Here is a 13,704-nt window from a genome sequence, read left to right on the forward strand (position 1 = left end):
TCTCGTGGAGAAAGCCTAGCCAGGCAGAGAATGACAGCTGATTGCAAAACGATAGGCCAGTTGTGATGGCGGTTGCTCTTCAGCGGTTTGTTTGTTTGGAAGGCTATAATTAGAAATGTAAGGAAGAAAGCACGACGGCTCCTGCTGCCGTTTGTTGTTTGGTCCAGCTTCCATGACGCTCCATCAATGCACAAATAAACGGCTGAAGATCAGTCGTTGTTGCAACTGGCCTATCGTTTTGCAATCAGCTGGAACTACTGCGGAGGAAGCAGGACGGCATACTTGATCTATTTTTAATCGAACAAAAATAGCGTGCGATTAAAAATAACCTGCTGGCAATCTTCATGTTCAAGACTGGGTACATTTTAGTACATGTCTTCCGTAACTCTCGACCACGCCCCCCTACTGTCATTCCGGGCCATAATCCGAGTCGTGGATTTTTTTCTCACAAGCTGCGGACTTGATAAGGGACAAGGCTACCTTATCGGTCCAGTGTAGTACTTTGAGGCTTGAGCGTTGGCACCTGTGGGCATGAAATCTGGACAGTTACAGCCTCCGCAGTCTGAGTTAGTTGTTTCCAGATAACGCTGACTTTGGTCGCCTCGTGGGCGCCCTATCTTTACCCATACGATCCTTATTCGAGTATTTGTTAGAAGAGATGTCATCTAGAATATTATTCAAATGTTCCCTTTGTATTCAAGGAGAGGACGTGAGCCTTTCGGAGGCACAGAGCAGAGAGAGGTATGCGACGTGTCGTAAAAAAAAAATGTGCGGGTAAAATGATGTCCATCCAATGTAAAGGAATGAGTATACAACAAAGTTAGATGAAGAAGTGTCCCGACGAGATGGCTGAAACGCGAAAGACCAAGAGTGCGTGCGTGCCAGAGAAGAAGACGAGAGATGGGCAAGAAAAATTATTTAAATAATGTAGTCCTTGAGTTGATTGATACTAGATTCCGCCACCACCATATGCGGCTGGGGGCGCTGCGCCAGCGGGTGGAGTCTCAGGCATCGAGCTGAAACTCTGTTGATAAGAATGCCTACCCATTGGGCCCGCATCGCTCATCGCGTGCGTCATCGGTGGTCGCGTGTAGGGGTCATACGAATCCATGCTCACGCCCGCTGAGCTACCTCGCCATGCAGCCTCATCCCTGTACGGAGCAGAGAAATCGACGCTGCTCGAGTTCCACGCGTGATTGTAGTCTGTCTGATGCAGGGGAAGGGAGGCGGACGCGTCATCGCTTGCGAGGACACCGGCTTTGGGTGTGCTCATTGCCATGTCAGCGTAGGCTGTCGAGGAAGGAGGCGTGGCGGCTCTTCTACGGCGTGACAGGATGACAGCAACGATGGCACCAAGGATGCCGATGATAGCGATCCCTCCCACGACTCCACCGACAATAGTACCAGTAGAGGGCGTAGAGCTGTGCGACGCGGTTCCATTCCCATTCCCGGAGCTAGTAGCGCTGCTGGTTGCGCTGGCTTGCACACCACCAGTTGCGGTTGCCAGACGGATGGAATCTGGGAGTGTGCTCACAGCTGACGTGGGCTGGGTACCGATCTGACCGTTGCCCAAGATAACGTAGGTGCCGTTACTCGGGATGCCGTTCATTACGACATAGAGGAACGCGGGTCCAGGTTGGAAGATGTTGGGGTTGGGAGGGGCTTGTGCGACATGTAGGGTGAGAGCGCCATTACTGTTCACTGTGTACGTGTTGTTGAGCTGCAAGTAGCGTTGGCCCATGTTCATAGCGTGCGTTGTGAAACCTCCACGAATGAGAACGACCTTGGTCGCATCTGCAGCATCGTTCGATGAGCCGGTGTATGAAGTTGAGGGGATGGTAATGTCAAAAGAGCTTCCACCGTAAGAGATGGTCTTGGGAACGCCAGAAGGCACTGGGCGATTCGTTGCGTTAAAGTACGGCGGGTAAAATATTTCAATTTTGTACGTTGTTGGGAAGATGGCTGTCAGATTGACATCAGAGTTGGGGTTGGAACCTGCAATCATAACGGATGCATCTGGAAGGAGCATGGCGGAGGAGTGGTAGAGACGGGGAATGGTGGATGACTGCAAACCGGCATTAGACCAGCGACTCCCTGCAGGCGCGTTGGGGTCGTAGATGGCTGGTGTGAGGACTGGGCCAGAGGCAAGCGACATACCCCAGGGCATGGTGCTCATGTCAGGATTCACGAGAGTCGAGGTAGCGTAGCCAGCCGTGCCGTTCAAACCACCATTCACAACAAGGAGTTTTCCATCAGGAAGGATGATAAACTGGCCCATAGTACGGCCATCAATCATGTTGTCGTCTTGTACGTAGACTGGTGCTGAGCCATCGGCGGGTTCAGGAGTGATTCGCTGACAATCCCGGGATGCAGGTTGATTCCATGTCTCAACGTAGGGGAAACGATAGTCTCCGTAGCTGTACGAGGGCATGTCTTGCCCACCGCAGAAAAGGATGGTTGGGACATAATTGTTTGCTGGAGTAAGAGGTAACATGGCAACCGCACCAGATGCTGGGTAGACGCGAACAACGTTGTTGGGCATGTCAGGCAAAGCAGTTTCGACATTGGCATTAGCATCCCACAACACTGCAAAAAGTAAGACGGTTGGAATCGATGAGATAGGAAGCGAAGGTTGTAGACTCACTGGATGAAGTATTGGCTTGTAGGAACATTTTACCCGATGGCATTAAGAATGTGTGAGCGTATGCATTGAGGCCAGATGTTTTGATCAAGAACTGCATTACTTGAGGGGTACCAGACTTGGCAGGGAAAAATTCGAATGTGCTTTCTGCTTGGCCCTGCTCAAACTGTGGGTCAGTGTTGGGGTACATACGATTGACGTATCCCCCAAGAACAAAGCCCCCAATAATCACAACGGTGCCATCGCCGAGAGGCTCTGCCGCTGAATACCATCGTTGCTTCTGCATGGCAAGGAGTGTCGAGTCATCAAACCATTGACAGTTCGATGACGCGAAATTGTCGGCACTGGTGCATGGGTTTAGTATACGAATCGATCGTGAACCATCGAAATCCTGTAATGTCGAGTCCCAACTTGCTGACCCTCCACCTGGGTATACTTGCGAGCCAAGCCCTCCTCCTGGTGCGACCGCGTTGTTTCCGCCGAAAGTAACATATGATCCATTCGGTAGGTGCATGCCGGATGCGCAAAACACGTTGGACGGCACATCCATCACAGTTGTTTTATGCGAATTTATATCCCTGAGGACGTCCGCATCGTCAGTGGAAAAAGATGGGCAACATCGCGGAGGACTTACCATACTGCTCCCCAAGCGGGATGGCCATTGATAACGGCAGCGTTCATCTCCGCCTTGTCTAGAATGTACACCTTTTCTTCATTACCAACGAACAACTAGAAGAGAAAGTAGTTGAGATGTATAACGGTGACGATGATGTGGAAAACCTTACCATCATCGCACTAATTAGACTGTTCCCTCCATCCACGAGAGAGCCTGCTGTGATCGCAGAGACAGGGGACGATGCGGACGCGAGGCATAGCGCCAGCAAGGACAATGGGGAGAGCAACATGTTGAAGGAAGCAACCCCGCGCCGCCAAAATTGAGAAATACGTAAGTAAGGTTGAGGGAAGAGGAAGAGATGGAATGGAGGAGCTTGGAAGAGTTTCCGTTCTTGTCCCGTTGTTGTTTAGTGGGGAGCGGTAACACTGCCCCTCGAACCTGAAGCCAGAAGTGTTCCAAAATTAGAGGACCTGCCAAGTGCCGCAACCGACCATATTTGACACCATGCCGAGAGCTATAAAACAAATTTGATATGGATCATCACAGATGCTCACAAGATGGATGGTAAAAAAGATTTACCTGGCCAATAAGTGTGCTCTGAGCTGCTCTGAGACTTTTGACCGTTGTCTGACCGACTGACGTATACATTTCAACGGCGTCTTGGCCATCATGCATCAACGACAAACGAGGGCCAGAACAGCCCTGTCGCCACCAGAACACGAGGTTTGCAACTTTTCGGAAAGACCCATATTCGACGACGAAACACCCACTGCTGACAACGAGATGAGTACCAGTAAGTAATGGAATAGCAGCCAGCAGCAGCTCATGATTATGGTCGCGTTCAAGCTGACAGCCACCCGATCAACCTACAAAGTACTGTCGACGATCCCCTATTTCTGCACATTAGCTTTGTCGGTAAAGTTCATTGCACATCAGATATCGAATTGAAATCGAAATTTCAAACTTGTAAGTAGAAGTTTTCCAATTGTTTCAACGTTTTATAGCTAACAACGTACACGTCACCAGAGGTCTTACAGAATTGTCAGGGGAAAACCGAGCAGTCGCGCGAAAGCAACTAGTCTGCTCACTGGCATGAACGTTGCCGACGCTCTTATTTTTTGGGCGCCGGCCGGTCAATAACAAAGGGAGCTGTTCTGAGCTTTTTCAAAATTTCATTAGCTGAAGCCCCCGAGATTCGGAGCGGGTCAGCTAAGTATAACCCTGCACTCTTTTTCTGGCCCACCTTCCACTACTTAACGAATGGGATCAATCAACAGGAATAATATTTCTCTGTGGATCATTCTCCTAACAAGCAGCCGTAATTGCAGCGAGTTGTCCCCAAAGAAAATCCGGTAGACCTGGAGACATACAACATAACTTACGTTCATCACGGGCTGCGGAATGTCTTCAAGGAAAAATTTGAGTCGGTCCCGAAGAAATTTGCCAGTCCTCGACTTCCCTGACGATTTCTGTCATCCCGGTTTGCCGTCGGGGGCGTTGGATGACGGTGGTTACTAATCACAGGAGGCTAATCAACAAAAGCCGGGGTCGAGTCTCGACTCAAAGGCGTGGTCGAATTCGAGATTCCAATGACTCTCCAAAGGAAATATCGTATAGTGCGCTCTCCGAGTGGTCTTCGTCCGTCTTCGACCGCATCATGATCCCCTTTCTCTCCGACGACGCAAAAGACGTGGTCGAATCTGCGGTCAACAACTGGTCATCGACTCCAGACGAACTCTCCAGCTCCGTCCAGGGCTCAGTGACCATACTATGCGCAACAACCTGATCTGCACCGACATGTGCAAGGGTGCCTCCCTCAGGTGTACTGAGTACTACATGTCTTCCCCTCCTCCGCAGCGTTATCTCCGGGGGCTTGTGGAGGTAGCCCACCCTGCCGCATTCTCTAGTGGTAAGGTGGGTCGTGGTGCATACAGCGGCGAGCAAGGAATTGTTATAATAACTCATGGACTCCGCTCGCAATACCACGACTGCCCCGCCAGAAACGAGGAAAACAGATAGAAGCATGAGCAAGAGCTGGAGGTATGAAATAGCAGCCTCAACGTGCTGCACTTCCACGTGCACCGCTGAACGGTTTCCCCCCAGAATGAGTGCTCGTGATGTCAGCACGTCGTTGATGTGGTTATACTTGTTGACATACCAATCCCACCCCGTCTGATTGAAAGCAACGGCGCTTGTGGATGCAGCGCCATCCCCAAGCACGTCGTTCAAAATCATGACTGCGGAAGAATCCAACTGGGTAGCGTAAGACGCTTTTGTAACATCAAGGGATGGGGCACACGTAGAACCGCGAAGTTGGCCCCCAGTCAAAAGGTTTGTAGAGAATATGTTGCACGGAAGGGGAGTGGGTGCCTGAGAGAGTATTTCAGAGCGGATCAGGGTGATATTAGTGGAAGTGATGCGGAGGGCGGAATAGTACTTTTGACTTGTGATTGGATTGACCACGTTGAAATATTCTACGGTGGCGCATAGGGAGGTGTATGGCTGTTGTATAAAGACACCAAAGGTGGCACTCGTCTCATTTCCCTGCGTATAAAGAACGTATTCGGTCAATGTCTGGAGATTCGTGCCAGTGGGATGATCGGGATCGAGAGACCAAGTCCTCTGGAGGAGGTCCGAAATTTCGCTGCTATTGAAGGGACTGAGGTATGTTTTGATCATGCACGTCTTGAACACCGATTCCATGAAGGTGTGCCTCCGTCGATCTTTCGTCACCGTAAACACTTGTTTCATCAACGCCGTATCCCCACCTGTCCCAAGGGATTCCCACGGATTGTCTTTTCGAATCGGGAAGAGGTAATCACTGTGTTGATCATCCCAGTAGATTTGAGGTGTGCCTAACGCCTGCTCAAAAAAAGTAAGTGCATTTGTGTTGTTGATCCAGCATCCCCAGCTTTGCGTTGTTTCCGACAGAGTCTGGACTGGACAGCTTATGTACTGTGCGGTAACAGAAAACCCATCCTCGTCAAGCCAAATACGAGGTCCAGAGCTGTTGATGGGCTGGAGTGGAGGCACAATCTCCCTCACACCAGGTTCAACGATGCCTGGTAACGTGAAGTTCAATCCAGCGGTGAACATATTTGCTGCTATCGCGGCGTCAACGTTAATGTCCTGCACATTATTTGTTGGGTTCGATATGAGTGTGATGTACGCGGGACTGGTGATGAGATCATTGGTCAACGAATCAGCATTGGTGGTTTTCGATTTGATGATGTATCCAGGTGAATCCAATGCCCAAAGCAGGGTGTCATAAAACCCTGCAAGTGAAATGAGGGCGGCAAAGCCAAGGACCAATATTGCCTGTCGATTAAACCTGCGCGACATGACGTAAAGGATCTTTTGCACGATGTCTTCTGTGAACATCAGATACGAAGTGTATGCTTGTAACCTAGCGGCGATGAAAGTGAACGTCCTGAGAATGAAGAACTGGAGTAGGATCGTCGATGCACGAAAAAGGATGTTCTTGATTGCATTCTCTCGGACTGAAAGAACAGAGGTGGTGAGGAACGAGTGCATTGCTGGAGAAATTGTGGGGACTATGCCAGGCGAGAGATTCGCTAGTCAAAGGAGAGTGTCGCAAGCGCTTAAAATTGTCAGTGTTTGTAAAGGATGAAAGGGAGGAACATAGATAGTCGCCGTGGGACTCGTTCCTGTCGAGGTTATGTTTAGCTCACTTGACGTGTTGTAAACCAGGGAAAGCGAGTGTTGGTCTGGGGGGCCGTGCTGAGGTAGTAGATCGGTCGTAAGTAGGAAACTTCTCTAGAGTTTCAACCTCAATCGAAAGGCAACCCAGAATTGTTTCCATGTCCTCATCCGCAAGTTCCGATTTTATTTTTCCAACAGTAGAAACAATCAAAAGTTTGGGACTTAACAGACGTCCTGAAGGGACAAAAGCGTAGATTAGCAGCCGGTCGTTGCCATTTCCTCATCGCGCACCAGCTTACAATCAGCAACCACAGGCGCTGGACAGGGTCTTGTTGCGTATTTAGCCGTGTGTGCCCGACAAGCAGTCTGAGTGTTATTTTGAAGTATGGAAATGGTCGTATCGCGCGTCGTTGAAGGCCACATGAGGAAGGCTTAGGGAGGTTGGACGTCGGGCAAACGTCGGTGAGTGTGATTATGTCAGCGTGACAATACAGACATACAGATATATACAAAAGATACAAATGTAGGAAGAGAATGCTAATCATTTACCGAGTACGATCCGTCCTTGTATATCAGAGGCTCTGTTATCCCATATGTCTGAACATTTTCATCGGCGCCAACGTTTGTTAGGGTGCCTTCACCAGGTGTACTCAGCAGCACATGTGTTCCGCTTCTTCGCAGCGTAATTTCAGGAGGATCACGTAGGTAGCGCACATTTTGACATTTCCCTGGCGTCATATGCGTCGTCGTACACACGGCTGCGAGGAAAGAGCTCTGGTAGTAACTCATTGGTCCCGAGAACAAGCTAACGACCGCTCCAATCAGGACAAGGAGAGCTGGAAGGAGCGTGAGTAGTAGCTGAAAATAGGAGATCGCGGCTTCATTGTGCTGTACTATGACTTGCACAGCCGCGCGGTCACCCCCAGCAATCAGTCCTCGCGAGGTAAGCAAGTCGTCTATGTGGTTGCTGTTATTTACGATCCAATTCCATCCTGTTTGGTTGAAAGCGATAGCGCTAGTGTCTGACGTGCCGTCACCCAGCAGGCTATTGAGGATGACCACCGCGGACGCGTCGAGTTGGGAGACAAAAGATGCTTTTGTCTGATTGAGTGACTTGTAGCACGTGTTTCCTCGAAGTTGACCGCCAGTTGCAAGATTCGTAGAAAATACGGTGTCATATCTACAATATAGCGGGGTAGGTGCCTGAGGCAGCGTCTCGGAACGAATGAGGGTAATGTTTGTCGAAGTGATGCGAAAGACGCTGAACAGCGGTACCGCACTCGCAGAGTTGATAACATTCAGAAGTTCTATGGTAGAGGATATTGATGCATATGGTTCTTGAACGAAGATGCCAAAGCTGACAGTTGACTGATTCGCCTGGGCATCTATAACATAGTCCGCCAAGTTCTGAATGTCAGGTGTGATAGGTTGTGTGGGATCGGAGGACCATGTCCGATGAATGAGGTCTGTGATGTCACTGTCGTTGAACTGTGCAGGATACAGGGAGAGCATGGAAGCCTTGAAGGCAGTTTCAATGAAGGTATGACGACGTCGATCTTTCGTAACCGTGAACACCTGCTTCATTACTGCAGTATCCCCGCCACTCCCCAGGGATTGCCATGGATTATCCATCCGATTTGGCAACAAGTACTCTGAGCGTTGGTCGTCCCAAAAAATTTCAGGGTTCCCTGTGCTTGTCTGAACCAATAGCAAAGCGTCTGTGTTGTTAAAACTGCATTTCCACGCTTGTGTGGTGTTAGTGAGGGTTTGAATGGGACAAACGGCGTCTGTCGTGACCATCACAGCTTGATCAACGCTCACGGAGAGGCCGTCTTCATCAAGCCATATGCGAGGGCCAGTGTTGTTAATCAACTGCGACGAAGAGACGATCTCTCTGACTCCCGGTTCATTCACGCCTGGAAGCGTAAAATTCAAACCGGACCTGAAGAGGTTGGCAGCTATGGACCCCTCCGTATCAATGTCGTTGACGTTGCCTGTTGGGTTCGATATGTAGGTAATGTAGGCTGGATTGATGACTATATCTTGAGATAGCGATGTGGCGTTGATGGTCTTCGACCTGACGACATATCCGGGGGAGTCTAATGACCACAAAAGAGTGTCGTACAGCCCCGAGAGTGCTCCGAGAGCAGCAAAGGCAAGAACCAGGAGTGCATGTCTATTGAAACTGCGAGAGGTGACATAAAAGAACTTTTGGAGGAAGTCCTCTGCAAACATCAGGTACGATGTGTATGCATTGGATCTGGCCGCGATGAAGGTGAACGTCCTCACGATAAAGAGTTGTAGGAGAAGGGTTGCTGCACGGAAAATGACATTCTTGACAGCGTTTTCGCGAACAGAGAGAACAGAGGTAGTGAAGAAACCTCGGAGCGTTGTAGGGATCATACTTGGCTGTGGGTTCTTCTTGGATCACCCTAGGGCCTAATTCCAATTGTAACACAGGGATGGGAGGAGGGAGGAGGAGGGTGGCCGAACCTCCGTGACGGAAGTTGAATTCATGGGGATATTTGTCTGGTGCCTGTGATGATCATAAGGGGTAAACCCAATGTGCCCTGAACAAAATTGATCAAAGTGTTGAAGTTCGTCTTCAAGGTTTTCATCTACTTACAAAGCATGCTTTACTCAACTTTCGATATGCAGTGTATCATCTAGCCTCATCTAGAACGCTCAAAGATAGGTGAAATACCAGGCCAAGACTCGTCCGTGAAGGAGAGAATGCCATTGTCTACGTAAATCCACCACAGGTTCAACTGCGGTAGTCACCGTTAATCCGTACGTATTCCTGAGGGTCTTTCATCAAAGAAGTTCATACGATAGGGCGAAAGACTCACATAGCTGAAATCGCAGGTCCAATACTTAGCCTCTCCTTCCGGGTCGTCGCTCATTCCCAAATTGACAAATATTTCAAAATCTTCAAGGGTCATGATCTCTTTTGCTCGTACTTCGTCCACTACCTCGGGCTCGCCATTGACAAGCACTGGAAGTGGAGAGGTGCCGTCGGACGGGATGAAAGTCACACTGACTTTTGTTGGGTCGATGGTCAGAGGCTCTCCCGTGGAGGACGATGGCAATAATGGGACGGATCCTGAAGCAGCGAGGATGCGACCCCAGCTATGGATGAGTTTAGTAATGAACAGCCGTTCTAGTTTGATTTCAGGCTTACTTCGCGTCTTCGCCGTAAAGGGCTGTCTTGACGAGAGCCGAGGTAGATATGCGGGATGCAATGTTATGTGCGTCTCGGTATGATGGCGCACCCTTGACTGTCACTGTGACGAACTTGGTTGCGCCTTCGCCATCCCTCACAACCAACTGCGCCAGATCCGTTGCGAAATCAGTTAGCTCCTTCTTGAACACCTCATAAGCTTCCTTGTCGGTCTCCTCGTCAATTAGCGGCCCTTTTGCAGCACCGTTGGCGAGGGCGTAGATGGAATCATTTGTTGACATATCCCCATCCACACTGATAGAATTAAAACTTCTGTCCACTGCGTACGTGAGGGCGTCCTGCAAACTCTTCGGGGATACTGCAGCGTCCGTCAAAATACATCCCAAGAGAGTGGCATGAAGCTGCTTTGGTTTGAATGTTGTAGCTGGACCCATGTTAGGGTGGATCATCCCTGCACCCTTATCCATTCCAGCCATACGGTACTCGAAGCCGTTGATTTTGAATACCCGGGAGCGTAATTTAGGGAAGGTATCGGTCGTCATGAACGCTTGAGCGGCTCGTTCCCAAGCTGAGAAGTCTGAGTTGAGCGTTTCCTTGGATTCGCGGATACCAGAGAGTATTTTCGAGATGGGGAGGTTTTGGCCGATTACCCCAGTTGACATTACGAGGGTTTGATGCTCGAATTTTGCAGAGGGCGGTAGGAGGGCGTCTGTCGCTTTCACCATCGCCCATGCATCGTCCATCCCCTGTTTGCCAGTGACAGCATTTGCGCATCCGCTGTTTACGACAACTGCCTTGGCCCAACCTCCATTTTTCTTGAGAACCTCGTCCGATACTAACACTGGGGCTGCTTTGAACGCATTGCGGGTGAAACAGGCGGCGGCCGAGGTCGGGTGCTCTGAGGTCGACAAGATGACGCTGAGGTCGGGAACGCCTGCTTGCTTCTTTACACCTGCATGTATTCCGGTGAGCGCATATCCACTCGGAAAGGAGGAGGATGGAAGAGGAATGTGATGATGGGCTTTCGATGGGATGGGTTTCGCAGTGAATGTCGAGGAAAACCGCTTCAGTACAAGGCTCGACATGATTGTGGTTGATTGACTGATGATTCGTCCCTTGTAATGGCAAAAAAGGTATTATCTCTTGGAGAACATAATGCTATTGGTACAGCCTTGCAGCCATAGGCAGAAGTTACTCAATGGCGGAGCTGTAGTTGTGGTGAAAGCTGTGAGGCAATAGATAATGACAAGGCCCATTTTCATCTTATTCCAAGGCGAAATCAAACTCCAACTTGGCGGTGATGAACATTTACTTACATCGGAGGGTCTAACTAGCTACAACGCGCAGTCCACGGCTCTGGTATAGAAGTATCACGCATAGTCCCAAGAACCCAAAGAACACTGAAGGCGAAGAGAGACCAGGTAAAGCGAGCCCGACCTACACCCCTTAGGACCCCTTCGTAACACCAAACTGGGAGTAATACTCTCCAACTGGAATTGGCCCAACAGAAAGCCTATCACCCTCCGTTTCAGCCCTGAATTTTTTGAACGTTTGATCTGCCCATGTAGAGGCAGGGTCAACGGGGCCGTAGAGCGCATGGACGGTCGTTAGAGGATCGTTGAGCTGTAATGCAGCTAAACGCACGTAGGGTACGCGCGCCGCAGAGAGGAGGATCTGGACAACGACAAAGAGAACGAAAAGACTGCTCATACATCACGTTATCAGCGAAGAGCGAAAAACAGATGAGGAAGGCTCGGATCTCACCAGAACACAAGCATCCCACCAAGGAGTAACGCCAACGGTACCAAATCGAGGCTAGTCCCAATAATTTCAAGCTCCCTTTGAATAGCAGAGACACCCGTCGACTCGTAGACAAATGCGCCTCTTGCTATCGCCTGCTTTGACAACTCCAGCCCATAGGCTTCTTCGTATGTCATGTTGGTCTGCAGCCCTGCTCCGTCCACCTGTTGTGATACCCTCACTGAGCCGCCTTCAATGCCTAACGTCATGACATGGCGTGCAGAGTCCGCGGATAGTGGTGTCGATTGCCGAACAATAAATCGCGAGGAGGAATACACATATTGAACGTCCAGCGCCGTGACGTCGCAGAAAACGACGTTCCACGCTCCGTTACTTCCGTGGATAAACCAGCCGCTATTTGTGAGAATTAAAACTCTATACATTGAAGGAAACGATATGTCAGAAACATGCCTATTAGGAACAACTAGATCGTTCAGTCAGAGCATGTTTGACTCAAGGAAGAGACACAATGCGCACATTGATCTTCAGCAACCTGGTAGTATGCTTGTGAAATCACCACTTCCCCAGCATGAAATGGGCTGTGCTTCCTCGTCATAATCCATACTGGCAGAAGCAAAGACAAGCTCACTTAGACAGAACTTTATAACCCAAAATTGTATTCCCCTGGTCGTCCAAGGCATAGAGTGCTTGGGAGCCCGTCGCGTTGAAGAGCGCGCTCCCAGTACACTTCAGCAGAAGAGCAGCGTTCGGACCGTAACCGAGGGAGGCGGACGGTGCCAAGCATTGCGATGTGATACTGGAAAACCGGTAAACACCTTTGTTTCGTGAAGAGACAGACACTTACGTTTGACATGTTGACTTGACGCCGATAGTTCGAGCAGTATACGACACGTTCGCGGGTATGGTCTGTGGGACGAGGATCGCAGTCTGGTCGTCCGTGAAGACTGCACGATGAAGTGCAGATGAATTTGAGACTGCCCTCAGTCCCTCCATACGTGTTCTCGCATTTCCTCCACTGCCACCAGAGATCAAACCACAAGTTAGCTGGCTGACCGTCCCACTATTGTATGTAGCTGGGTCACACATAGTTGCATTAATCGCGCGACCAAAATTCGCAGGAAAGAGATATGGTGAGGTCGAAGCGATGCTGATAGCCTTGCTGCTGGCGTGAAACCATGCATCGGATGCTGAGATTAGGTATGATAAAGCAAGAAAACTGAATAGTAGAACCGTAGTGTGTCGGAGCATGGGGGGCGCTGGAAGCGAGGGACTCCCACCCTTATTAAGATTTAACATGTGTCTCAAGGCAGCAGCTAGGGCGGGAAGGCCAGCACCCGTACAAATCGATAATAGCAGGCCAAACCTACAAATGAATGAGTAAAAGAATCCGGTCAAAATAGCGACGGCACTCACTGCATTGGGGAAGGCCGATCAACTCCGAGCGAGGCACTTGACTTCAACCACGTAGCACCAAGGTGTAGCGACCATAAGCCCATTACCAGAGGAATTGCGACAGGAGCTACATGTGAAGTGACTTGGGAAATGGTAAGCACTTTGCCTAGAGGTGCGGTACTGATGAGCGTTCTGCCTGAGCCCCTCGAACACTGGTGCGCAACACAAAGGTAAGAGAGGAGCACCAGAATCATCCCCAGCACCGTCAGGATGATAAGTCCTCCGAAAAGAATGGCACGACCCGTGACGGTTTTGCGACGCGCTTCTATCTGCGCGTCGACCACAGGATTCTGCGTGTTGCTGGCCTTGTCCCCAGTGAAGAGCTGAGGCGACTCCATCTGTGGCTGGGAATATCGAAGAGGTTGGAGGTCCATGATTAGTACAACAGCA

The 13,704-nt window shown here is 50.0% G+C and overlaps 4 protein-coding genes across 4 annotated transcripts; all 4 read right to left on the minus strand.

The window, feature by feature from the left end:
* Positions 1-949: 949 nt before the first annotated feature.
* Positions 950-3,546, minus strand: LACBIDRAFT_247761 (glyoxal oxidase; the record flags this gene model as incomplete). Its single annotated transcript, XM_001878459.1, has 5 exons — positions 950-2,586; positions 2,645-2,784; positions 2,809-3,219; positions 3,276-3,370; positions 3,427-3,546. 5 exons carry the CDS (start codon positions 3,544-3,546, stop codon positions 950-952), a joined length of 2,403 nt encoding a protein of 800 aa, XP_001878494.1.
* Positions 3,547-4,817: 1,271 nt separating this feature from the next.
* Positions 4,818-6,791, minus strand: LACBIDRAFT_324784 (uncharacterized protein; the record flags this gene model as incomplete). Its single annotated transcript, XM_001878460.1, has 1 exon — positions 4,818-6,791. One exon carries the CDS (start codon positions 6,789-6,791, stop codon positions 4,818-4,820), a length of 1,974 nt encoding a protein of 657 aa, XP_001878495.1.
* A 666-nt stretch (positions 6,792-7,457) lies between these two features.
* LACBIDRAFT_232733 (uncharacterized protein) lies at positions 7,458-9,323 on the minus strand (the record flags this gene model as incomplete). Its single annotated transcript, XM_001878461.1, has 1 exon — positions 7,458-9,323. The coding sequence occupies one exon, from the start codon at positions 9,321-9,323 to the stop codon at positions 7,458-7,460; it is 1,866 nt and encodes a 621-aa protein (XP_001878496.1).
* A 361-nt stretch (positions 9,324-9,684) lies between these two features.
* Positions 9,685-11,186, minus strand: LACBIDRAFT_324786 (ornithine acetyltransferase; the record flags this gene model as incomplete). Its single annotated transcript, XM_001878462.1, has 3 exons — positions 9,685-9,720; positions 9,770-10,049; positions 10,102-11,186. 3 exons carry the CDS (start codon positions 11,184-11,186, stop codon positions 9,685-9,687), a joined length of 1,401 nt encoding a protein of 466 aa, XP_001878497.1.
* Between the last annotated feature and the right edge of the window lie 2,518 nt (positions 11,187-13,704).

The sequence above is a fragment of the Laccaria bicolor genome, genomic scaffold (genome assembly GCF_000143565.1).
Source record: "Laccaria bicolor S238N-H82 LACBIscaffold_6 genomic scaffold, whole genome shotgun sequence".
Classification (NCBI taxonomy): domain Eukaryota; kingdom Fungi; phylum Basidiomycota; class Agaricomycetes; order Agaricales; family Hydnangiaceae; genus Laccaria; species Laccaria bicolor.